The sequence below is a fragment of the Ascidia mentula genome, chromosome 1, assembly GCF_947561715.1.
Source record: "Ascidia mentula chromosome 1, kaAscMent1.1, whole genome shotgun sequence".
Classification (NCBI taxonomy): domain Eukaryota; kingdom Metazoa; phylum Chordata; class Ascidiacea; order Phlebobranchia; family Ascidiidae; genus Ascidia; species Ascidia mentula.
This window is the reverse complement of record NC_138566.1, coordinates 19,552,296-19,577,596: the sequence shown is the minus strand read 5'-3', so window position 1 is coordinate 19,577,596 and position 25,301 is coordinate 19,552,296. Positions and strand designations below refer to the sequence as shown.

General features: G+C 37.9%; 6 protein-coding genes across 8 annotated transcripts; 2 read left to right on the top strand and 4 right to left on the bottom strand.

Moving 5' to 3' along the window:
* Window positions 1–1,308: 1,308 nt before the first annotated feature.
* LOC145892232 (uncharacterized) lies at window positions 1,309–7,161 on the bottom strand. 2 transcript variants are annotated; one of them, XM_082981990.1, is made up of 12 exons: window positions 6,996–7,161; window positions 6,826–6,937; window positions 6,468–6,579; window positions 6,293–6,406; window positions 6,129–6,220; window positions 5,949–6,060; window positions 5,687–5,861; window positions 5,425–5,567; window positions 5,186–5,335; window positions 5,002–5,097; window positions 4,771–4,933; window positions 1,309–2,016 (listed from the first exon to the last, which is right to left on the bottom strand). In XM_082981990.1, exons 1-12 carry the CDS (start codon window positions 7,021–7,023, stop codon window positions 1,658–1,660), a joined length of 1,656 nt encoding a protein of 551 aa, XP_082838116.1. In that variant the 5' UTR covers window positions 7,024–7,161; the 3' UTR covers window positions 1,309–1,657. The 2 variants fall into 2 exon arrangements, with proteins under 2 accessions (XP_082838116.1, XP_082838117.1); XM_082981991.1 differs by having other exon boundaries at window positions 5,964–6,060.
* Window positions 2,025–4,759, top strand: LOC145892258 (type-1 angiotensin II receptor A-like). Of its 2 annotated transcripts, none has more exons than XM_082981992.1 (7): window positions 2,025–2,546; window positions 2,853–3,053; window positions 3,120–3,443; window positions 3,529–3,693; window positions 3,749–3,858; window positions 3,915–4,072; window positions 4,337–4,759. In XM_082981992.1, the coding sequence occupies exons 1-7, from the start codon at window positions 2,477–2,479 to the stop codon at window positions 4,485–4,487; spliced, it is 1,179 nt and encodes a 392-aa protein (XP_082838118.1). In that variant the 5' UTR covers window positions 2,025–2,476; the 3' UTR covers window positions 4,488–4,759. The 2 variants fall into 2 exon arrangements, with proteins under 2 accessions (XP_082838118.1, XP_082838119.1); XM_082981993.1 differs by having other exon boundaries at window positions 3,529–3,697; window positions 3,753–3,858.
* Window positions 7,162–8,164: 1,003 nt separating the features above from the next.
* Window positions 8,165–10,501, top strand: LOC145900490 (uncharacterized). Its single transcript, XM_082988862.1, has 4 exons — window positions 8,165–9,003; window positions 9,186–9,524; window positions 9,703–9,784; window positions 9,890–10,501. Exons 1-4 carry the CDS (start codon window positions 8,352–8,354, stop codon window positions 10,077–10,079), a joined length of 1,263 nt encoding a protein of 420 aa, XP_082844988.1. The 5' UTR covers window positions 8,165–8,351; the 3' UTR covers window positions 10,080–10,501.
* A 64-nt stretch (window positions 10,502–10,565) lies between these two features.
* LOC145900506 (testis-expressed protein 47-like) lies at window positions 10,566–12,831 on the bottom strand. Its single transcript, XM_082988863.1, has 6 exons — window positions 12,682–12,831; window positions 12,529–12,616; window positions 12,196–12,383; window positions 12,081–12,141; window positions 11,703–11,792; window positions 10,566–10,997 (listed from the first exon to the last, which is right to left on the bottom strand). The coding sequence occupies exons 1-6, from the start codon at window positions 12,795–12,797 to the stop codon at window positions 10,797–10,799; spliced, it is 744 nt and encodes a 247-aa protein (XP_082844989.1). The 5' UTR covers window positions 12,798–12,831; the 3' UTR covers window positions 10,566–10,796.
* A 495-nt stretch (window positions 12,832–13,326) lies between these two features.
* Window positions 13,327–18,951, bottom strand: LOC145917725 (protein FAM107B-like). Its single transcript, XM_083002998.1, has 6 exons — window positions 18,686–18,951; window positions 18,160–18,239; window positions 18,057–18,095; window positions 17,042–17,195; window positions 15,764–15,917; window positions 13,327–13,893 (listed from the first exon to the last, which is right to left on the bottom strand). Exons 3-6 carry the CDS (start codon window positions 18,088–18,090, stop codon window positions 13,810–13,812), a joined length of 426 nt encoding a protein of 141 aa, XP_082859124.1. The 5' UTR covers window positions 18,091–18,095; window positions 18,160–18,239; window positions 18,686–18,951; the 3' UTR covers window positions 13,327–13,809.
* Window positions 18,952–21,093: 2,142 nt separating this feature from the next.
* On the bottom strand, window positions 21,094–24,808 carry LOC145904279 (UBX domain-containing protein 7-like). The gene is made up of 10 exons (XM_082992359.1): window positions 24,504–24,808; window positions 24,309–24,425; window positions 24,109–24,153; window positions 23,868–23,966; window positions 23,562–23,650; window positions 23,346–23,492; window positions 23,046–23,190; window positions 22,835–22,905; window positions 22,051–22,632; window positions 21,094–21,902 (listed from the first exon to the last, which is right to left on the bottom strand). Exons 1-10 carry the CDS (start codon window positions 24,538–24,540, stop codon window positions 21,741–21,743), a joined length of 1,494 nt encoding a protein of 497 aa, XP_082848485.1. The 5' UTR covers window positions 24,541–24,808; the 3' UTR covers window positions 21,094–21,740.
* Window positions 24,809–25,301: the final 493 nt, after the last annotated feature.

The following is a 25,301-nucleotide window of genomic DNA, read 5'->3' as shown; positions in this document are numbered from 1 at the left end:
GATTTCCTTTTGATTAATTTTACATCTAACAAGCACCACTCCTTCCAGACTTCCAAGGAGCATCACTTAAATAAATTGACTCAACGCTTTGAGCTCGCAACTCAACTTGGTGGTTGGAAACTCCCGTTTTTTTTTCAAACAAAAACAAGATTGATAAAAAAGGAATAGAAACAATACTGAATCAGTGAACCAAGCTAATTAGACAGGCTGTCGATAGGTATCACTACACCTTGCGTTATAACTTAGCTGTTTGCTTTGCATCTGTTTTTGCACTTCGCAGTTACAGAAAGTGATGAAAGTACCTTGGCCACAATACACCACTGAGGTATTGTAGTTCAGTTGTTAGAGCGTTGGGCCTGGTTAGCCCAGGGTCTTGAGTTCAAACCTCACCGGGAGCTTGATTTTTCAGATCTCGCTCCGACTTGTTGGGAAAAGTAGCAAATCCAGCTAAGGCTGCAATGCCTTGGCTGCGAAGCCTGTGAACCTAATAAACAGACAAGGTATTTGAATTTCTGTTGCAGGTAAAAACGTCTTGTCATTGCCTTATTTATTAATATAAATAAAAGCTACATGAGACCAATTGTATTTGACCACAAAAGAATATCCAACAAACAAGGACTAAAAATACTTTATATAAGGGACATTGACTTGTCCCTTTTATGGGTTTCCAGTACAAACGTAAGGTGTAAACTATCCACAGCGTGGTGCTATTTTCATTTTCCTTTTGCAACAAACATTGTGAGTTTTTGTCACCAGCCCCTTAATTCCGACCACTCTTATTGCAGAACTCCACGCTATACCTGCCAATCGTGTTTAAAACAAATACGTTGATCACACTGTGCTGTCATCTAAGCCCAAGTAAAACAAGCAATAAACCTCTTTGTCGGGAACATTGTCTTCAAACACACAAACATATGAAAAACAAACACACAAGGGAAACCATTGCAAAACACAAAACGACAAATGGAACTTAAATCACTTTTCCTTTATCAAACAACCATGAAGTATAAATTTTCAAAAACGCAGTGCATTTTTTTTAAACAAGTTATTATAATTGCTATTTTTTTCGGGTTCGAGCAACCAGATAAGTTGGTTGGGCGAAAGTCAGCAGCGGGCAGTTTGTGAGAGGGAAGCGCTGCATCTTGTCAGTTTGGGACAGTAACCCACCACTAAGTTGATACAGATGTAACCGGGATCTAATTAGTCTTAAAGAGCGCACTTCCCCCAAGGGAACGCTTGGCCTCATCATTGCAGGACTTGGCTGATGCCTCAAGGACGCTGTCAACCGCAGTCGCGTGATGTCTAACATAAATCTCGTGCTACATATTAGCGAAATAAGGGCTTGAAACACAACGAAGCCCGAAGCAAAAAATGCCAATGTGGCGTTTTAGGTGCAATATAATGAAGGTTTAAGTTCAAACGAAGCAATTTATGCCTTATAAAAAACTAAATGCATAAAGATTTGACAGGAGCTCAGGTTTACAGAAAAGGCGTTGACATGATGAAAACCAGATTGGGCAAGTTAGAATATGGCGCTTTGTGTAAACGGCGAGCAGCAATCGCACAGTTTGAGCTATTTCGATTTTTGAACTGGCGGTGAAAGTTAGCACGCAAAATTTCCCGGCACAACAGTCGTGTCAGAGTGTAGTGTCAGAATTTACTTGAACTGCGCAAGGGCGTTGGGCCAAGTCGACGCCCGGTGAAAATTCAAACCATGCGGGAGTGACGTTTCGAGCAAGGCCGGGCCGAAAAGTTTGCTACGTTTCATAGTGGGAGCCGCACGAAGGTGCTCGTTAATAAAATCCACTTGCAGATTTCGCAGTATTTCAGGCATGAACAGATGAAAGAGTTGCTCCGTGTCGACCTCGTCGTCCTCTCGCAATACGGTACCGATTTTAAACGACACCTCGTTCCTGTTTCGTTTCAATTCCTCGCATCGTTGTTTTGCCGCCACGTGACCCTTGCTGGCAGCTTCCTCGAACAGTTTCTTGGCCAATTCCTCATTCTTGTTCACACCTTAATCACAATAAAAAATAAAGTAAACTGCACAGCTTTGTTATCATAATTATGAAAGTAAATTGTAACACACCGTTGACATTGTAAACATACTTAAAAACGTTTAATTTTTATGTATGAAAATGTTTCAAAAGGGTATAAAATTAATTTTGCCAGCATCCCAGCAATTACTGATACAAGGGACATTCAAATTGGTCTGTACACATGGTAAATTGAGTACTCGGCATATTAACGTTAAGTCCACTACATTGACATTTATGGCAAGAAGACGACATGTCAGGAAAACCTGAATAGCTGTATGGGGGTGAATTTACATGGTAGTTTCCTACCATTCTTTGGTGATATTTATTAGACCACAGTAACCACAGTGGGTACTAGTGGTTTACAGTGGAGGTTTTACGAAAGGTTTAAAACCTCGTGTTTCAGCGTAAATTTTATATGTTTGAAAAGGCAATCAAATATGGATGATCTGGAAATGACCAGGAGAACTCTGGAAACTGTTGAAAACATTACGATTCCAATAATCTCAGGTAAAAAAGTAGTGATAAATGGTTGTGAACTGTAAAGATATAAACGTGCGTGTTGTCAACTGTTATCATACACCAACTAAAATAATTAAAAATCTTTTAAACGTTCAACAAATATATTGTTTGGCTATTAGTCCATCAAAATTGCACTGGTGAGACTTATCAGGAAAAACAGTGTTCCTGTCTGCAGCTCACTGAAAATGTATTACAAGTAATTGAAAAAAATATGTAGAAAAAAGCAATTTAGGCAACCCACTGTTCCGGATGGTGGTAGACATTTGTGTAAGTAACGAAATCTTTTTTTCACAGGAATTGGGTTGCTTGCCAATGCAGTTGTTATATTGGTTATTTCGATATGGGAAAGATATCGTGCCAATAGAACTGTTGCAAATCTGTTTGCTGTCAACTTGGCTGTGGCTGACTTTCTGTTTCTAGTTATCTTGCCACTCCACATACCAGCTGTGAAATTTGCCCCTGTACTGAATAATGGAGTTTGCAAACTCATAGAAGGTATACAGATAATGTTGTTTCTATGTTTTAGTTGACGGTTAAGGCTGATTAGAGAAATATTTGCAGTTGTTAAGTTCGTCAACTACAGAGCATCAGTACTTTTTTTGACAATGATGAGCATTGACAGATACCTGGCCATTGTTTACACCTTAAAGTCAAGAGCATACAGGAGTAGAAATATTTCATTAAAAATTTGCATTGTTCTTTGGGTTTTGAGCATTGCATGTGCAGTGCCAGCAGGGGTGTATGCTGGAATTGATAATGTCGACTCACAATGCAAACTAATGTTTCCTGGCTTCAAATCTGATGCAGTTGATATAGATACGTTTTATGACGACTTCAATTTCACATTTGACTACTATTCTGCAGATGGTTCTGGGGTAATTCCAGGTAAGTCTCAATACTAGATATGTCTGCATGTTTTGTGTGTCAACTTGACTATTTCTGCACCGGAACAAAAAAAATATACCTGCAGACAAATTTTGCCAATTTGAAGAGCACACAAACTCAATATCATACCAAGCATGGATCTACACTAATTTTGTTATGTTCTTTGTCCTGCCTGTTGCTATCATACTCGGGAGCTATGCTGCAATCATCAAAGCCACAGTATCCAGGCAAATCCAGGCAAGCACAAGACGTAAGCAAGTTTAATACCACAACAATGTGCAAAACATCAACCAAAACCTTTCCAGAGAGTCAACACAGGGTAACCATTATGGTGGCAGTTTTGGTCATAGCTTTTGTGGCATGCTGGCTACCTCAACAGGTTTGGCAAATAATGACTTTGCCTCCAGGAATTACGGTACTTCATAATAGGTGAACAAAAACAAAAAGTAACCAACATTCTTCTCATTTTAGGTGGCCAATGCGGATTTGTGCAACAAACTTCTCATAGCTTTTGCAGTTTTGGCATGGTCTAACAGTGCTTTAAATCCTATTCTCTATTCAATATCAAGCCAGCGGTTCCGATCCAAGGCAATTAAATGTGCAAAATACTTGCGCTATGGATACCAAAGGTAAGAACAACAGTCTGTGTTGCACTGCCACTTTAATGTGCAGGAGGTGTCAAGCACAAAAAAGATAATGTTTTGAAGAAGTTACATTGAGGATTAATGCTAATCACAGAAAATATCCCCAACAATGGGTTGCAAAACTTAAAGAGCAATGGCCTAATAAATAAGCAAACAAAACCCTTTGCTGTGAAATGTAAATCAACTTCAGAACTAGGTGAATATTCGAGTCCAGAACTGCAAAGACAGAAACAACTATTGCATTTACAGGTCCATGTTGATGGAGCAACAGACTCTTCAAACCAAGTTGGCAACACTGAGACAAAGGCATACATCACAACAGTCAGGTCCTATTGAAAAAATGCAAGCACAGGAAAACTACAACCCCACATTTGAACAAGAAACTCCAGCCAAACTGTAAATTGCAGAAAAAACTTTCTTCCACAAGGATTATGTCATCATAAACTTACTTCATTATCTCAACAATTGCAATCTGTACTAAAGTTAGCAATATTACTCATACCTCATTAACAGTAGAAAACGTGCTACAAATTTTGTAAATGTAACTTTTTTTGTCGACTTATTATGTTTATGCTAATGGTTAATAAAATAAATGAGAAACTACCGCTTACAACACTCTGTAGCCAAGAAAACTAAAGACATTGTATGTATAAGCTACAAAAAAGTAGTTGCATGCCATTTACCGTTGCAACCATTTAAAAGAATGGCAGCCATCTTGTATTTTGCATCAAGGTGACCTCTCCTAGCTGCATCCGCATAGAGTTCATAAGCATGTGACCCACTGCTTGTCAAGCCACCTAAGCCATGTTCATGACATTCTGCAAGGTGGTATATCGACACAACGTCCTAAAAGGGGAAAAAACAGGGAATTGGTCAAAACAAATACAAAATTTTGAACAGAAAAGCGTAATAACCTCCTGTGCAGAAGCCAGGGTAAACATTTTCACAGCTTTTTTCATGTTGTGATGAGGACCTTTATGCGCAAGTTTTGCTCCCAAAAGGGACTGCGCCTGATGGCAAACAAGAACGAATTTACAGTTAACAGTTATTTGTGTTAAGTTATATGCAGTTGTTAACATACAACACCAACTTAATTACCTCGACCATTCCCTGTTTTGCTGCTTTTTCCAACAAAAACATGCCATGTGCAGTTGCAACAGTTTCATCTTCTAGAAACAACATCAGTGCCAGGTTGTACTGAGCCCACTTATGACCCTGTGCTGCTGCCTTGCGGTATTCTGATTTAGCCTGAATCAAACAGTTCAGAAAAATTTATACGAAGATTTCAATATTTATAGTTAAATGCCACCACCAAATTTCTAAAAAGAATAACAAACCTTTTCCATGTTTTTGTCAACACCCTTTCCTCGTTCAAAACACAATGCCAGGTTGTATTGAGCCTGGCTACATCCTTCTTTGCTTCCAAACTCAAAACTCTGAACAGCTTGTTCATATTTTTCTTCTTTATAAAACTCCAAACCTAAATATAACAGCTGGTAACAATCATAAACACAGATATAAAATACAAAAAAATCATGAAACCCTAAAAACACACATTTGTAATAAGCCAAAGAATCTGTATTTAAATTTTCGCACTACCTTGGATATTATGTGTGAGGCCAATACAGTGTTTAGTTGAAGACACAAATTCATCAATATCTTCTTCGGAAAAACTGTCAGTGGTTGACACAGAACTGTCACTTTTGCTTGTCAAACTTGGTATGTGATCATCGTTGCTTACAAATTTCGGGTCGATGGTGACTGTTTTTTTTTTCTAAAATGAAATAAAAGTCATGCCATTGTTTAAATTTTTAGCACAAGAAAATTACCATTCTTTAAATGTCAAATTTTTGGAACTTACTTTTGTTTGTAACACTTGAACTTGATGACAAAGGGCTTTTCCTGATACATTAATTCCAAGCACAGAACGTGCTGTAGAACTTCCTTCTTCACCAGCAGCATGAACAACGCGACTGAGATACAAAAATATATTTAAAAATTTACTGTCAACAGAAGGTGAAAAAGCAAAGAAATAGTTTACCTAGCAAGTGTAATTGATGGAACCCTTGGTAAAACACTATTCACCGTCAACTGTGGCAATGTCGTCAGAGATGAGCACAATTCACCAAGTCTCTAAAAAATTAAGGTAATTGTTGGTTTTGGTTCATTTTTGTAAACATAACTTTTTTGCATAAATATGTATACCTCCTTAATGCATTTATCTTTCAATATTTTCCAAATACAGTACGACGATTTGGGCCTTTCTCTTTTATGCACATCGTTGAGAATACGAGCAAATGCCCAAATGGTAGCAGACCCCTATAACAATAAAACAGTTTTCCATGCTAATCAATACAAATTACACACAAATTTGACTCACCAACACAAGCTCCCCACAGTATTTGTAGCGAAAATGAACATCTTTTTCATAATTAAAGCGATAATGGTTTTGCCAATCAGTAGATTCGTTGCAGGTTCCTCGGTGCTCAAGTCTTCAAAATGAGTGATATTTTAATGTTTAATTTTTGTGTGAAACTTGGGTAAAATAATGAAACTAGTAACTTTGACAAAATAAATTTACGTTGAAAAAACTAACATTTTTTTTACTGATAGCTGAGCTAAACGGGACAAATAGCTGAGCTAAACGGGACATTTCACTATTAGTTTTATCATACACTTTTCCAGCAATAAAGGACATTGTGAGCATTAAATTTAATGATACAACCATATATAGCTACCTTTCGTCATAGTAGTTTGTTTTTGCGAAGGTGTTGATCCCATCATCTTGAATTTCACCATCTTCAGTTTTTGAACTTTGTGTTGGTGCAGCTGGGGCCCTTGCACGACATCCTGCAATGAAATAAACAGTTACCAAAAAATTACAACAATATTCTCTATTAAAACTTACTTGAGAGCCCTTTAAGGATTTTGTACATACTTAACTCATTAGAGTTCACAGAAAACTTGCTGTATGGTTAAGTTTAAATGGTCAAGCTGCACAAGTGCACATACACTGACCTCATTACATTACAAATAATGCTCTGTGTGCCTGACTGCCTGCAAAGCACAAATCGCAAAACGATAAACAGCAAAAAAACAGGAACTTTAAAGCATGATCTCAAACGGAAATGACGTAAAAAAATCGCTTGTAAGATATTTATGACATCACACTGGTATGTCTATTAGATTGAACTATTAATTACAAATTGCAGAGCAAAATATAAAGTTCATTGAACACCTCCGCATGCACATAGTTATAACTCAAAATAATATATCTAAAGAACTAAACCTAATTTTTTTATTTACAGCTGATTTTGTAGTTGCATTAATTTGGTAAATTACCAACACGATACTTCTGAACAATAGACTCGCAATGGTAAACTAAACAATAGACCCGCAATAAATTTGTACAAAAATTATTTGACAGCTTAAAATCGCCAAGTTACCGCGTTGCTGGTGCACCAACTGTTGCAATTCGTGTGGTTATACTGGTAAAAAATCTTGTTGTGGCCTGGACGTTTTTAATGAGTAACCACTAATTATCAAACTATAACTATATTCTAGAATTATTCTGCGATTTTATTTTTTTCTCTTTGAGAAGGTCGGTCTGAAAAAACAACATACAGCTACCTTGTAAATCAGCAAAGCTATTCTCGTTCGCAGTTTTGTTGGCTGGAGTTTTTTATCAACTTTGATTCTGTGAGTGTGGGAGAGTCGACGAAGTTGTTCTGTGTTGTTTTGATCCCTTGTTAGAAAAAACTACAATGTTTAGTTTTCACAAGTTGTCATTGAATTGGAAAAAGCTATGTACGTAGAGGTGAAAGTTCAGTGAAGAAGATTTTCCTTGGCAAGACTTTTCCAATTTATGTTGAGGATATTAAATTATTAATCCACGCTGCAGGGCAAGTGCAAGTCCAAACAAAAATTGTTGAACCTTTTAGTTTGTGCGAAACATTTAATTTTAATTTGTAATGTTTTTTGTTTTCCAGATTACAAAGTTTGTAATTTTTGCGGCACATTTTTATAGAAGGCAGCATGTTGATTTTGTAGACTAACCAACATTTTGTATATGTTATTGTATAAGGTAATTTTTCCTGTGCAGATTGGCTATAAATTTTGAACATGCACACAGAGGATAAATTCTCAAACATTGTTATCAATTTAACTGGGATTGTCAGTATACAGTAGCCTATGTCAGCAACAAAATTGGCTGTTGTTGTGAACTAACAAAATATACCTTTTATCTTATAGTTTTTAATCTAAAATGAGTTGTGTCACTGCACAAAATGAAAATCTAGACAATGAAGGTCTTCACTTCCATACGCCAACCAATCAAGCCTCGGACACACTTCATGTTATGGCACATGCTAACCATGATTCAAAGCATGAAAGGGACACTAAGGCTTTGTTTGCTGCAAATGACATGTTACCTATTTGGTTGCCTGTTTCAACGGGTGATATAAAAAAGACTGCCCAAACACGCTTTGTCAATTCCTCACCAAAAAGCTATCGACTTATGCCTGCATCGGTTGAATCCTCAGAAGCTGATCGTACAAGTTTTGTTGAAAAATCATCACACAAGTTTCTGTTGCCTGTAAGTTACTTTCTTGAAGTTGCCAAACTATGGGCAATTTCAAATCGAAGTGAGTTGGAGTGTCAGTTTACCCAAGCGAAAACTGAGGGCCCCACAAAATTAGGAACATTGAAAAATAATGATCTGGAGAAAGATGCAAGGCGTCCTATTTGTCACACAAAAGCTGGAACAGACAGTGCAACGGCTTGTCCTTGGGCTGCCTCTGAGACTACAAATCAAATGTCTGATTGTGCTACAACAGCCGAAGAGGACTTGCTAAGGAGTATTACAAGATTTCTTGAGACCTGCAGGAAAAAGGACAAATCCATGGCTGGAGGCTCAGGTATGTGGACTGTTGTTTTTTTAACCAAAGGTTTAAATTGTCTTGAAGTCAATATAAATATCACCTGTTTACATACTAAAAATATTTATTCTACAACCATTTCAAATGAAATTTATCACATGTCATGGGAATAGGTCTTGTTCTTTAAAGTAGGTTTAAAAACCATTTTTTTTTACTGTTAGATCTTTCTGAACTTTCAAGTCATGTTGGCAGTGAAACAAGACGATATCTGTCTCAAGTTATTTCATTGATGAGCAAAAGATTTGCATTTAAACTAATGAAGCAACAAAATGGGCTGAGTCGAGCAATTGAAAAAGAGGAAAATCGAAAGAGAACCGTATGCGACAAACTGAAGAACTGCCAGGTCGTGAAAGATTCTGATACTGAAACAAGACATGTCAATGTGTTTGCCATGTCTGCATCCGACCACGAAGAGAGTGACAACGACCAACTCTTTATTATTCATATACCAACGTCACAGAAAAGTGGAAAGAAGGAAGAGAATGAGAATCAAACCACATGTATGTTTGCTTACCTGTGGTTTAATTTACGTAAAAAAGTATTTTTGTATTTCCCCATTTAAAAAAATCATTCTACATCAACTACATTTATTCAAAACCACACCTTGGTGGTTTCAGTATAGATGTTTGTGTAAAAGTCTTTTCTACAACTAATTCTCTAATTTTACAAAACTATCAGATGCTGGTGAACCAAGCAAGAAGCGTACTAGAAAGTGTTCGAATGACTCCAGTAATTCTGAAAGTAGTATGGAGATATCCAGGTATGTATTATGAAACTTAGAAATATGGATATAATTCATTGAAAATCTTCTTAAAAAATATGCCAATAACAAAATTGAGTAAATAAAAAGAGTAAAATTTTTTAGGAATTTGATTACTGGGAAGAGAATTGGTGATGCAGACTCCTGTAAATACAACTGCTTTTACTGTCCTGATGTGTTTGTGGACCGGCCGTCGTGTGCCAGACATATGCTTTCCCACCTGACAAGTGGAATTGATTCTGGCAGCGAGAACGATGCAAGCCATTCAAAAACAACTAAGTGGGACAATGCATAAATAACGAAAACCATGTTCAACTAAAAATATCCTTGCAATCTGGCCCCTAAATGTTGTATAATGTGTGATGGTTTATGCAAACAGGCAAAGCAAAAGTTCCTTACAAATTCCAGCCCAGCAGAGCCCATAAATTTTGTTGATTAAAACAGACAACTTTCTGATGAAAGTACAACATAAATGTGCCAGGCTCTGAGGCATCTGCAGCGGCAACACCTTAACATTCTTGTGAGTTTCATAATTGCAAATGTTGCTTTCCACACTTCATTGCCAATTCCTAATACATTATTGTAATTTTTCTTTTTATTTTGGTGGTGCTTGTGCTTCTCAAGTGTAATGTACACTTCTTTTACTTATCTTCTTGTGTTTCTGAATATCGGTACACTGCCTTTTACCTGCTATATTATGGCACCAGTATTAAAAATTAACAGTACTTCCAAACAATTTTCAACCTGATTTCTGTGGAGGTTTAGTAGCAATGACATTGAAAATTTACCTCAAAAAATTATTTGCAATACATTGCATTGGTTTCTATACAAGATAAACCATAAGAATTTGATTAGATACAATATTGTACTGTTTCTCATTGCAGGACAAAAAACATTGTTTTGTTACATAGAAAACAGCTTATTTGTCCTAAAAATGATCGATAAAGAAAATTATCATTTGGGTACAGAAACATATGCAAAATAAGATTCTAAGTACAAAATTTGTAATATTTCACTTGACGTTGACGGCCAAGTTTTCTGCCACTGGCCAAACAAGTTCTCCTTGCAAGACTGTGTCAACAGGTTGGTCAAATGTGCGCAAAAATTCTGATGGAGAGTCAAGTTCTGTTCTTTTTAATAGGTAACCGATCTGGTCCTGTGGGATCAGCAATTCTGGAACAGTTTCATGCAGGGTGTCCATTGCATTTTTTACCTGTGTTTAACAAACAAAATTAAAATGAGACAATTTATTGCCTGATGAATGTAAGAATAAATTCGATCAAATGTTTTGATTCTAATACATAAATTTCTTTTCAAAGAGGCCCAACAAAATATTAACAAGCCCACATGTCTGTTACAGCTATTTACAGCACTGATTCAAGGCTAGTTTCACTATATTCTTAGTAGATTTGTTGGTGAAGAATCAGGATGTACGTTCAGAAATTTTCTATTTATACCTCTTGCAGCAGTGTTTCTCAAACTTTTTCCAATCACGTACCGCTCATTTGTTTTTTAATACACTACGTACCACCGTATTACTATACCATAACTGTCATGACATAACACCAATCAATAACAATTTAGCCAATATCACCAGTTGCTTGGATTTCTTTATTGTGCATTTGTGACACAATAGTATCAACGTGAAATTGTTGCACAGTTGAATACACGATGTCAGAATTACTTCAACAGTGCAACAATTTCACGTTGATACTATTGCGTCCCAAATGCACAATAAAGAAAACCGACATCATGTATTTGCAGTGGTTTTGGCTTCTGCAAAGTGCGGCAAATTGTATAGAGTAGACTAAATCGCGGACCACTTGAAAAGCTCTCGCGCACCACAAGTGGTACGCATACCACAGTTTGAGAACCATTGTCTTACAGTAATAGTTCTTATCTACATTTGTGAACTTACATTGAGTTTAGGAGTTTTCAGGATAAACATCCCAAGCTTGAGCAAAGATGTTATGACTTCGACAACAAGTTCTTCCACTCCTTCATTTCCCTGCAAAAAATACAGACGCACATGTGATAAAAACATAAAATGCAACATAACTGAATATATATTGAACAAAGGTATTAAAAAATATGCTCAAAAGTTTTTCTGGTTCCAAATTCAAGAAAACTACTTCAGGTTGAGGTGGATATAATTTAATACACAATGCAAATATTTTGGGTTATCAAAAATCTTTCATCATACAATCAGAGTTATAACAGAAAACAGAATTTTGACAATTAGAAATGTAATAAGATATGGCTAAAAAAATGTCACGATAAGTACAATATATTTTACCTCATACTCTTCTCGTGTCGAAGTAATGTTTAGGACTCGGTAACTCCATTGTTGATACAACCTAGAGTTTAATAACATTTATAAGCATCTGGCTTACTTGTATAAAAAACTTCACCTTGTAGGAACATCATGACTGATAGTTAATATTTTAGTGTCATGAAGAAGGTTAGTTCCTTCCGTTGTGGCTCGGTCAAGGTCTTTAAGTATGCCATAAATGATGTCAGTAGATGATTCTATAAGATGCACCACATAACCTGGATAGATCAAAAGGATTCCTGTAACTCCTTCCGCCTGGTGGATACTCTAAAACATAAAGAATTGCATTAATGTTTCATGTCTACACCATGTGCTTTAGAAATGACAGGATTGCAAGAATGTGATAACACAATATTTATTTCAAAATTCTCTGAATATAAAAATTTATGTTACTGCTAACTGGCCAACCTACTTGAAGATTTTTGAAAAGCTCTTCATAAAAGGTCCCAAGTTCCCTCTTGTCCAAGATGTCCGGTGAAACTCGTGATATGTAGATTAGCCTTAAAGTAATCATAAGGTTAACTTCCATCATACAAAAATTGGATTTCAGTGCAAAGGAACAAACCTGTGTAGAAGAGCTTTTTTGTTCAGCGCACGCTGCTTTTCCTCAAGTAACATAAAATAAGAAACTCGCGTTTCATAAACCGTTGAGTCTGGTTCATTGTCTTGTATAGACGTCATGTTTAAGAGCTATTTTTCAACCAATTCGAAACAAATTTGCAAAAGAGCTTGGGGGATTAACCATTTGTTTGTTTCTATAGAAACAGATAGGTGGTGCTATGGAGCAACTTCAAATTTTTTAGCCGTAACGTTTTGGATCGCAAGTCAACATGATTAGAAATAATATCATTCATCGGTATATTGAATATTTTTTTCTTAATACAGAAACGTTGCAATTTCATACAAACTTCACAACCTATCAACCCTCAAAAGTTGTTTTTTTCGGGTGGGTGTAAATATGTTAGGCCGGCTCCACACTCACGCTTTGCGCCGGCGGATTTTTGGTTTGTTTCATTATACGCCGGAGTGCGGGCGTACGCTCGGGACATGTAATGAAACAAACAAAAAATCCGCCGGCGCAAAGCGTGAGTGTGGACCCGGCCTTAATGGCTTTAGCAATTTGGAAGGCACTGTCCCGCGTGCACATCTAGCTACTATGAGCAAACAAATCATCTCAAAGTTGCCCAGCTGCAAAAAACACAAACCACAGTTGAGTCATTAGTGATATATTCATAAATTTTTGTTATGTCAAGTGCAAGTAGAATCACTACAAACAGAAACGGGTCAGGAGCTCAACGCAAAAAAAATGGCAAAATAAAGCAAGAAATCAGTTGTCAATGATATACAGGAAAAGGTCAAGAAACTGTTGGCGGATTGGGGCATTAAACTTGGCAAACTGGCTTTGAACTGCGAAAGTCAGTCCGGTCGGTAACGCAATCAACAGCAACACTTTGAACAGTCATGTTAGTGGCTCTCTCGTTTAGAGCATGCAGCACAATATGAACACCAACAAGCGCAAATAGAAATAGGAGAATCAAGATCCGCATCAAGCCGCGGCGAAATCACAATGATCCGCTTGGTGTCGCAAGCGAGCATGGGTTTAGGAATTTACAGTGAGGTCGGTAAGGTTTTTGTAAGCGGCGAGAAGCGGTGGAGGTCCAGGTATAGATATAGCAGCGGCGTGAAAGTCAAGTTACTCGTCGGAGTTTTTGCGCAGTTTTTCGCGCATTTTTACGAACTCTGGCACGTTCTTTTGTTCCTCCTCAGCCTGAACGACCTAAAACAACATGTAAATAATTCGTGGATTTTGATATCCCAAAACAGTTTAATTTCGTTACACGCGTAATTTCAAACATAATATATGAAAATATAACCTCGAGTACTAAAATTACAGTGATATTCTAAAAGCCGATGACTTAAATCGTATAATGAATTTATGTATGTAGGGGTCGAGGTTCGGTTCGGAATGCAAAATGAAAGTGGTTCAAACCGGAAAAAATCCATAAAATTGAAAGCGAAAATAGCATCACACGGTGGCGCGGTGTGGTGTGGGCGACATATGTCGGTTCATCTTTGACACCAACCGAACGCAGCAATTTACGACAATAAAATACCGTTCAGTGTGTTGTTTATAGATCCCCGGGTTGAAAGTGAAACGAAATCGTACCGCAACGATTGAATTTACAGGAAATAATAAACCATTGCGTTTTCGCATAAGGTGAGTTTCGTTTAATAGGATTATAAATTTACTAAATTTAAGTTTCTGGTAACTATTTGGGGCACACCAGCTGTTGAATTCTTACTGAAAGGACGTACTGTCAATTCGGATTACTTTTAGCACTTAACATCATTCGTTATGACGCGCGGGCAATTTTTCGCTTTCGCATCTTCCCGGAAGCATTGCATGAAGCTGCAGCCAGGCCATCCGCATACAATATACATTACCAAGAGCATGCTCGGTTTCATTGAACCATATTTTAGGCGATTCGCATTTTACTCGCAACAGGGGGGGATACAAGTTACCCGCGGTTTCCTCGTAATTACCCTAAATATAGTCAAATCACATACAATCAGACTCCGTTAGCCCAAGAACCGCTCAAATCAGTCCAGCACTAATTAACTCGCTTGGTTTCTCTCGAAGGACGCAGATCACGTGATCGTGGTTCTTGGCGCAACAAGGGTCATGATTAGTCACGCCATGTCGTTTTCCGATTTGTTATTCGTTTGTAAAATGACTATATCTGGCCACGTTGATTGCGCCCACCTATAAATTCCGACTGACGCGCGTGGGCTGAATCATGCGGTGATGGAACTTTATGCTGCGCACAGGTTTATTTCGGTTTGTGCGTTCTGACCCTTAAGTTTTTTTTTGTGAACGCAATTAACTCTCTTGGTTTTAATTTATTTTTTATGAAATATTGTACTTTTTACGTTTTTTCTTTGACCTTAAGCATTGCATTATGAGCACTATTACTTTTAACCAAGAGAAAGCTCACTGTTACCAATACATCATCCGACAACCATACCTAAAAAGAACTGCGCACGCCTTAATTATAGTTTGTCTGTTTGCGTAAGGGGAAGGCGCTTGATACGCATCGTCCGCTCACAGGCATGTTGCTAAGTTCAGTCTTACTGGGAAATCCCGACCGCGCCATAACACATGACGTCGCTGGGTGGTGATATTGACGTGGACGGCCTTTCCAAACACACCAGTTGTGACACACACCAGACGTCAAAACGAAATAAGGCAATCTTTCTTTCAGCTTATTTTTGGTTTATCATGCTGACTGCGGGGCGCAGGCTACTTTGCAAAATCGGTAGCTAGTAAATGCCAACACCACGAATCACATTTTAATACTATTTTCAATATTTTCTACCCATGCAGATAGCTCATTAATCACACGTCAACATTTTGAAGTGGAATCTTAAACTGGTTTCACATTATTTCAACGCACGGAGATTCCGATAACGGATGCACAACAATATACGCCCAGGGCGAGACCGTTTTGTTCACCGAAAACCTCAAAAAGTCAACCTTACCATCCGGGCTCGCATTTCCCCAAAGGGCGAATCTCTCACGACTTGGCTGCGAGCGTTTAGGATTCCAGATAAAAACCGAAAAAACAAACATCGCCGCCACAAATCACCTCTTCTGCCCCTTTCCGCCGTTTTTCCAACATCATTTCAAATTCCGACTTGGTTTCGGGGACGGGGGGATGTTGTTCCTGGTAACTCTGCTCACGCCGCTTTTCCTTGAAAACCTTCGAGAGTTCAGATTTCTGGTGAAGAACGTCTATGCCCCTGTACGGAAGGAAGAGGACGAAGTTAGTCAGAGGGCGTGGAAGGTTTTTAGTGTGGGAGTATCATGAGGTGGAGTGTGTGGGTTCAGATGCGTTTGCCGTTTTTTTTTTGGCATTTCCGTGCTTGCAACCACCAACGCAAATTTAAAAACTCCAAAAACTAACAAAATCACTGTTTTTGACAAATCGCAAACATGGTTCAAATTACCTATACAAAGGACGTGACCGGTGCAGAAAAACGTCATATATACATAGGGCCAAACGTTTTTTAGGTACATCTGTACATGACAACAATGACAATTTAACAACTTTTTAATTATTGATATTACATACTTCATATATATACAGTTTACTGATTCTAAACAACAGCCATCTTCGGTGGTATCTCCCATTGAATAAAGGAAGTAGCGGTGCAAACCTTCAAGTTATTAATAAATTAGGAGGCCCACAAAGGATATTGCCACAGATAAGGTAACTTTACCACTGAGGCATTGTGTTTCAGTAACCGAAGCTTGAATTCGTGGTTGTTGTTAACCAACACACAATGGTCCAATTGTCCAGGCAAAGGGACAATGTTTCATCTTAGCTTACATGAGTGGTTGTTTGCCAAAAAAGGAGGGCGCACTTACTCATAAAAACTCCTCAAATAAATCATTAAAAAGAGACAGGCAACGGGTTGTAAGGTTGGTGGTATGCAGTAAACATTGTGAAACAAATGTTTGCATTGTCGATGTCTGGCAACAATGCATTGAATTTGTTACAACTACACACAAAGGTCTCCTTTTTAGATACAGCATACAGCACCCTTCTACAATATTATCAAAATCTTCATTAATAGTCACATTACATCAAACACAAAGTTTCTGTGGAAGACGGAATATATTTTTTCTGTTAAAAAGAATCCACAGTAACATTTAGAGGACAAATGTTCAATAGTGTTGTTGATCAATATTTATAATAACACATGAACTCTTTGCCCTGCACACAAATCAATATTGGTCATGCATCCAACATTGATTTAGCCTAAATAGAGTTCACAAGGTACATCTCTTGGCCTTATTTAAGAAACTGTTCTTTATTTGATAATTTCATAACATAGGAAATGGCCAAGAATTAAAGGCTTACATTTTGTTGTTAAGTTTTAATTCACGCTGCATCACTCGGTGGTTTCTTGATTCCATAACCGGATTGCCCAGTTTCTTGGGTTGTATCAACAAATGATCATCCTTGGATGGTTTCAGGGCATTTGGATGCGAAGGCAATGACCTGTTGTGATAAGCTGTAAACAAACAACTGTAAGTACAGGATAACAAGCTTCACAGGTTTTGTCAAACATGCCCACATGTTGTGTTCATTCAAGGTTAAGTAAGCAATGTTTTGTCAGCTACACTTCGCAACATGTTTAAACAAACTGTGGCGCTTTGCCATAACTACTTGGCTTGCACCCACTAAATTTCCAAATGACCTATAAGTCATTTCCTGCTCCTTTCCTAGACACAGGAAGTAGAAGCCAGCTTATATATGAACTAGATGCGTGGGAAAATAACCCAATTGCTTTTCAACATGTGTAGTTTTTTATTGTGCCAGTGACTTTAGCAAACTACAGGCAAATGATAGGCCATACAGCAGGAAGGAAGTTACTTGTTTTGTGTGAAACTATGCAGTCAATCTGGATGGGCTACCCAACGCGATGTAACATGGGATACTTTGTTATTGTTAGCATTGCTCACTGGTACTTCATACACTAGGCAATGCAGAGCATTGAAAGGAATGTTAAAAACACATTTTATAAATATCTAATGTTACATACAAAATCACTTAATAAATTGCTAAAGAATAAAAACAATTAAAAGGGTAGAATGGCATTAACATTTAATGACATGAAGACTATAAACCCACTAGATACATGCAGGTGAAACTATACATGTAGAAGAAAAGATCTCCATTAAACTGGGCATTTACAGTTTTTAAAGTGAATAAATTATTCATCAATGGTTTTAAGTAGCATCATGCCAATTGGATATGGCTTTGTTATTGGGCCAATGCTACAGTCCAAGTCAAACACATTAGTGTTATCTGTTGTAAAATATAAATGAGCGGTTACAATACTTTTTCTTACACAAAAAGACCATTTACTTACTGGCAAATACAGTTTCTGCTTCAGTGTGATCCATGGAAGCTGGAAAAAGGTAGATATTGTCATAAGTTTTTAGGCCTAAATATCAAATATACTACAAACTTACCAATTTTTTTTTCTGTCAGAGGTAGACTCCAGAAGCACCAGCTGGTTTTAACAATCAGCACCACCAGGCCTATAGATCAACTAGGAAAAAGGAAAATGTATAGGAATAGATAATTACCAATTTATATACGCGCAAAATTTGTAGCAGTTACTAGCGTTACAACAACCTTCCCCTTTAGTGACAAAAATTTGCGCTGCCTTCCTAGCAACACAGCCTTCTGACCTTGGTAAAATTTATTCACGAATAATATTCGCCGAACCGCTCGTTTGTCTGGTGGAATTTAGACAGATAACGTATCCCTCTTGTAAACACGGACGTTTATTGCATTTACGACTGTTCGCGTGTTTGCCGTACGCATATTGTCAGCCGGTGGGTAAAAGAGTAAACACAAGACTATTAGCGCTGATCGCAAAGCACATCAGGTCATAATTTAAAATCGAAAATTAATAAGAAGTAAATAACGCCGAGCAATCAGCAATCATCTGTCTCAAGGCCTAGAACAAAAAGCAGCAGTAAAAACGAGTACCTGCGGTGTGACGCGCTGCTTCCTGGCTTAAATTGCCTAGCTATTCAGGGCAGCTCAACCAAAACATTCAGGCTTCACAACTGCAATGCGAAGCAAAACATGATACATGTGCAGTGTTGCCAGGTAAAATTTTCTAAAACCGCCCAACGCCTTGTAAAAACTAGCCCAAAAACCGCCCAAACAAGAAATTTCTAAAACAAGCCCAAAACCAGCCCAAAACCAGCCCAATTTTACTCTGACTTAGCTTGAAATCGACAAATGTTAGTGAATTGTCGCACTCGGTAGCTTTAACCTACAGCGGTTACGTTTTTTCACATTTGTTTCTGACCATGGCGCTACCTATTACGTTTTCTTTAATTGCAAGGAGCATTAATACATAGCAAAAACATTGCAATATTCGATGAATTTGGGTCATAATATAACTGAAACTAACAACTTCAAAAAACGCTCAATTAAAACATGTATTTTTACAACTACAAAATCTCGTACATCTGTATTCCGTAGTTTCGTCATACGCGTGCGTAAAGCGATCAAACGTGGAAGCTGTAAGCATTATGGCAAAAAAATTTAAACACTACGAAAGACCTCTTGACTGCATTGTTTCCTCAAGTAATCCTTAGTTCATTGGTTACTATATTTTTTAAATTTGTTTTCAAAAATAACGTTTTCTCCGCACCATTGCTGCTTTGGCAAAACGACTCCAGTTGCATGGTTCAAGTTTCTGTCGCACCCACCCACCCACTGCGTGTTTCTCTGAACGCATTATTACTCTCTGCGCCGTACGATTGTTTCGTTTGTCGGGAAATGAACGCATTGGTTTACTCTTGGTATGAGACATTAGTGCCAGAATGCGTGATTATAGGGGTTGAAAATGTCATTGGCGAACCCGCCCAATAAACCGCAACCCGCAACTCGTAAAAATAACCCGCAACTCGATGTTGAAAACCAGCCCAATTGGGCGGGAATACCGCCACCCTGGCAACCCTGTACATGTGATGCGACCACGCGAGTGTCTTGTATTCTTCGCTTTGGCGAGCTTTTTTCTTTTTTTTATGAAACCATGCACTCGCATACGTCACATACCGGGCAGCTGTTCCTTTTTTGGTAAACGCTTTGGTGAATGCGTCCGACTGTTATGAGCGCACATTGCATCTGGTGATGCAGTTTACAGTCCAACAACGTACTTCATGATTTCACGGCACCTTTGGGTGTATTCGTGTCCGGCAATCCAACTGGTATGTGGATGTCAACGATGACCCTTTAAGCACGCGGCTGCACCTTACAAACGGACTGAATAACGATATTTTGAACAGACATTTTTTGTTTTGTGTCGCCAAGTCAATACCTATCAAACAGGGCTGAGATAATTTAGTAATGCTCATTATGAACCGATTAGCTATTTATGCACAAATATAAACTTGCGAGTGTTGAGATACGGAAGCGACATTTTGTGCTATATTCTTCATCGTAAATTGTGACAGGAAACTGGTTTGTTTTAGGTTTTGACAAGTTCACGATAATGTAATCAGTTACGTGCCGCAGGACCATCTAAACAATGTCAATGTTACACACATGTCCAAAATTGAATACAGCAAAATGTCACCTGCATCGTTCCAAATGGAGTATGCGACCAAATAAGAAATTCGTAAATGCAAGCTTGGGTCGTCTGCTGTAACGTCCGAATAATAGAAGAACAATGTCCTTGGTATTCTTGGCGTTTTCACATGGCAGCTGCAAGCCGCCACCTAACGACCAAGCAACACCATTAATAACGAACATTTGCGATCCAGAGTTTGAATTCAATTTAAAAGTCTATGTTCAATTTTAAATGTTACTAGAACAACTTTGTGTCCACACTTCTAGTTTAGAACAGTATACTGTTCGGCCAGTTTTATCGTTTTAGCATGTAACTATGTCTTTTCTGTTTATTTTGTTTGTAGAACTGAAGATGCTTTGATAAAAATCGAAACATGTATTCTAAATCTAGAAGCGTGGACACAAGACTGTTCTAGTAACATTTAAAACTGAATTGAAGGTTAACTTGTGTCACGTGAAAGAAGTGCTGCTGGTTAGGTAGATTTCATGTAGTAAAAACAATTTATTGCTAAAAGTCTATATATTACAAATGTTCGCTCCTGAACCACCAGAAAACGCTTTACACTTCCACGTTTGCTGAATTAAATTATGACAAGCAGTTCGGGCTCGGGTTTTCGCTTTCGACAGATACTGTTCAATTTTTTCCTTTATTTAACTTTAATTGTATATAATGAGAAATGCAACTGGAGCAGCGAAAGACACCATTAGCCAGTGGACCATCGAACTGGGAGAAAGTAATCAGTTCTTTTAAATTTGTCTAAAATAAAACATACAGTGTCCATTCCTATTTTTGCCTTCCGTAGACGTTTACACACTTTCGATATTTAATAATGCATGTTCATAAAGTTGGTCTGCACACAACATAGAAAATCAAACAAAAATATTAGAATTTGATTGCAGACGACAGATACCATTGTTGAAGAAAAGTTCGTTGTTTTATGTATGAAATCGCTTCAAGACTAGAACACGGGTAATCGCATTTAACAGAAACCTTTGTGTCAAAATTCCAACTAATCACACAAGTAAAACGAACAAGTTTTTAGAAAATTTTGGTAAAAAGGAATGCGCGGTCCTAACCGCCGGCAGTGTTTCCCGTAACTTTCTTTACTTACACAATTTCCAAAAACAATTTTCTGAAGTGCCCAATTTACCAAATAATTTTGTTAAGAGTTCCTAAGTGCGGGAGGTGTAGAATCAGAACTTCAGGCTGTGTTCGAATCGCCCGTCCTTACTACAGCACGGTATTTAACCATCTTTGCCGTTTCAACATTGCCATGTCAAGACACTATAGTAACGTGACGGTGAATGTTCCTTTGGTCGACGCAAATGTGTAACATATTGTCTTACACTCACGTTCAACAACCACTGCCCTATCTTTGACGATAAAGGCAAATACGGCGGGCCCAACCGGAACCATGATTTAAGGTGATTTCTCTAAACATGACGTCCCGCAGTGACGTCATAATTTTTCGCGTATGAAAACGGTATCTTGGGGGCACAGTCCGGCTTCTTTCAATGTAAGGGTTGGTTCCATGGTAGAAAGCAGCTTCTGGGGAAAGTTGGTCAGAATTTCGAACTTGTCTGGACCGAGCCTCTTAGACGAGAGCATGTGCATGAGATCCTGTGTAAACAAACACCACATGTCCCAAAATGACAAAGATATACGTAAATAAACGCTGACAAAGGGTTTCTTATTATTTAGGAATTATACAGTATTCTAAATATTTCACCACAATGGAACTATGAGAACAAGAGTCGTTTTAACTGACTTTTAACGTGTCGTTCTCCTGTAGGACCAGTTTCTCTCGCGTCCCGTCCGGTAAGCGAAGCATCAGTCTGCATTTCGCCGTGGACGATGTCCCAGGCTTAACGGCGTTTGTATCCTCCGTAGTTGCTTCACGCTCCGTCGATTCGGACTCCTTTCTTTTGTACGGAACAAACCGTGAGTGGTCATCACGTGATCGTTCAAAGGCGCCAGCGGTGGGGGATTTTTTTGGAAATATTTTCACCAACTTTCGTTTAGGCGGCGAATGACCATTACGATCACTCCTGTCCGGCGCCAGGACGACACCATTTTTCGTTTGCGAGTCTACGCTAACTGCAGTTTTGGCAATCTCCCCTGCGTCTTTTGGTCTAGCCATTACACTGTCCGGTTTATCGTCGGCATCGACAGCATCCACAACGATGGGGCTTCCTCTCGATTCACTGCTGGCGTCGACGAAGTTGTCGTCCTCATCTTCCTCTTGGCTATCTTCATTGTTGGTCGAACTGCTGCTGCGAGTTGCTTCTCGAAGTGATGCAGCGATTGCTGCCGCCATTTGACTGTCTTCACTTGAGTCGAGAATGTCATGCTATCGAATGAAGTAAAGTCAAAATTTAATACTTTTTTTAATAGAGACAAACAGTTTGTTGTGTTTGCGACATAAAACCAAACAATTGGTAAATTGAAACAAATTTTAACAAAAAATACTTTTTATTATCTTACAGCAAGATGCTTCAAATAAACATTATACATTTACAGCTACTGCAATTACAAAAGAAGCACAGGTAAACCTTCATTCTTTTTGCAGGAGGTTGTTTTTCTTCTGCTTCCAACACACCATGATCATTAATGAAGTCCTTTACTGTTCACAAAGGACATGCAGTTATAAAGCTAAAGGGACTTCTTTTTATTGAAATTGTTTTTTTCATTGGTTAATTCTGTACAGTTCAAGGGTTGGAGAGCATTATAGTTTTACTGCAATATAGAAAAACTCTAGCTTACATTGCTGGATGACAGACTCTTTGGAGTAGTTTTTAAATGATGCCATTTTTCCAGCAGTCCTGGGATCAAGAACAGAAACATGGGGCCACTCAGTAACATTGTAGAAGTTAATAAATCTTTCACCCTCTGAACTGTCACTGTAGATCTGTCAAGGATCATTAGTTTCATATAATTAACATGTCTCTGTTGTTAGCACCATTCACAAAAATTATTCACAACACAACTACATTATATTGTGCAGTTTTGTTGGCATTACATACAATAGTATTCCAAAAAAAAACAATCTGCAATGCTATATACCTGCCAGAAGACAAAGTTTTCCTTAATTAAGGACTTGATGTTGGTGTCACTCCAAACATCTCTGTTGAGGATTTGACAAACAAATTCTCGAACATTTTGCACATTTACGATCAACCACTTGTTGTGCATTGTACCCTCAGCTTTGGCCTAACACAATACACAAGAATATCACAAATGTTAACAAGAGTATTATAGATAACTGTCCTACTGACATACAGTGGCAAATGTTCCTTTGTGCATGATATCAAGCGGCGGACGAAATAAATCCTCAAGACGTTTGAGCCTTTTGGACCCTGGTTTGGAATCTGCACACAACAAAACGTTACAGTTTTTTTTTCAGTTTAATGTTGGCAATGGAGTGCTAACTTAAAGTTATTGGAATGTCTTGAAATGAAAATTAACAAGACAAATGCAATACCAACAGTAGATAAAATAGAAAAAAAAATAATGACTAGCTTATAAAGGACAGATGAAACTGTAAAAAATATGTCTTGGCAATAACAAGTGCGAGTTTAAAACTACCTTCTTCAGCCTTAAAGTTTCTAAAGCCATCAAACACGGAGCGTGGCCGATGTCTGACCATCCATTGCGGAGTGGAGTCATAATCTTCAATGAGAACCCCTAAATACATGTTTCACTTTAAATTAATAACATGTAAATAATGGTTTGGCACCAGTAACACTTTTAACTATTGACATTTTCAGTCCTTGTAAAGTTAGTACTTGCAAGGGCTACAGCATCTACCCACATAACATTTAATCACCTTTTGTTTGTGGAATTGGTGCTCTAACTTCATCATCGGCAGTTGCTAAAATAGTTTCGACCATTAATTTCTGATCTGCACTTTACTGAAACTTGTGGATGTTTAAGGATAAAGGGTTTTGCTATTATTAAGTAACAAGATCTCATGATTCTTTTCTAAATAATATTGTTTAAAAATCACAAAAAAACAACATTTTCCACCTGCATTTGTTGGGCCGATGTTATTTGGGACAGAACAGTCTAAAAATGATGAAACAGCTGCTTCTAAGTTTCCAGAAAAAACATCCAACATCTGCTTAGCTGTTTCTTCATTTGCTCCTTCATGACAAATAATTAACATGTCAACATTATTGCTAATGTCAATAACAACATCTAAAACTACGGGCTATAGGCTACCTGTCACTGCAATAAATTCCTTGATGGAATTTTCCATTTTGTAAAGATCAGCATGCACTTCAAGTTTCTTGCGTTTGAGCAAAGTTTCTGAAACAGAAACCTACTTCCAAAAGATCACTTGCCCATGTGACATTCAACCTCGGTGTGTTGTGTGTGATGCGATTTGCATCTGATAAAGGTTGCACAGATAGGACAGACAGCCAGGGATAATTTAATGATTCAGTATTGATGCAGCAAACGGTGATAAAACAGACTCCAAACATATGCTGAATAGCTAAATGAACACACAAACATAAAGTTGCAAATTAAAGTTTAAGCGCACCAAAGCAAATACTACGGATGAATGCACGTTTGTAAATTGCGAGCGACACCAAGTGTAAAATAATACAAACCAATATATTTTACAAAATTAGGGACTACATACTTTCCGCAGTGCAATATTAAAATCCGTTTAACAGCACACGTTTTATTGGTTTGACAATCTGCCTTTTATACTTACCCAAAATTTGTATTAAACCTAATCGACGTTTCCTTCATTTTTGGCAAATATTTTTGTATTCTCACAACGCATACCAATCAAGCGATTTAAAGCGTTTTCTTGTGAATTAGAACAGCATTTAGCGCAGTAAACAGTATAAATTTGTCGTAATGCAAAAGTATTATGCCAAAGAAGAACATTGAAGAAAGAATATTATTGGCTCCACATTGCTTATCATATGATTATTGTGACACGGGGCCTGACGGCACTATTGGTTAAGCTTGCTTGGCCGTAGTGTTTCCACCTTGTTTGCTCCGTAA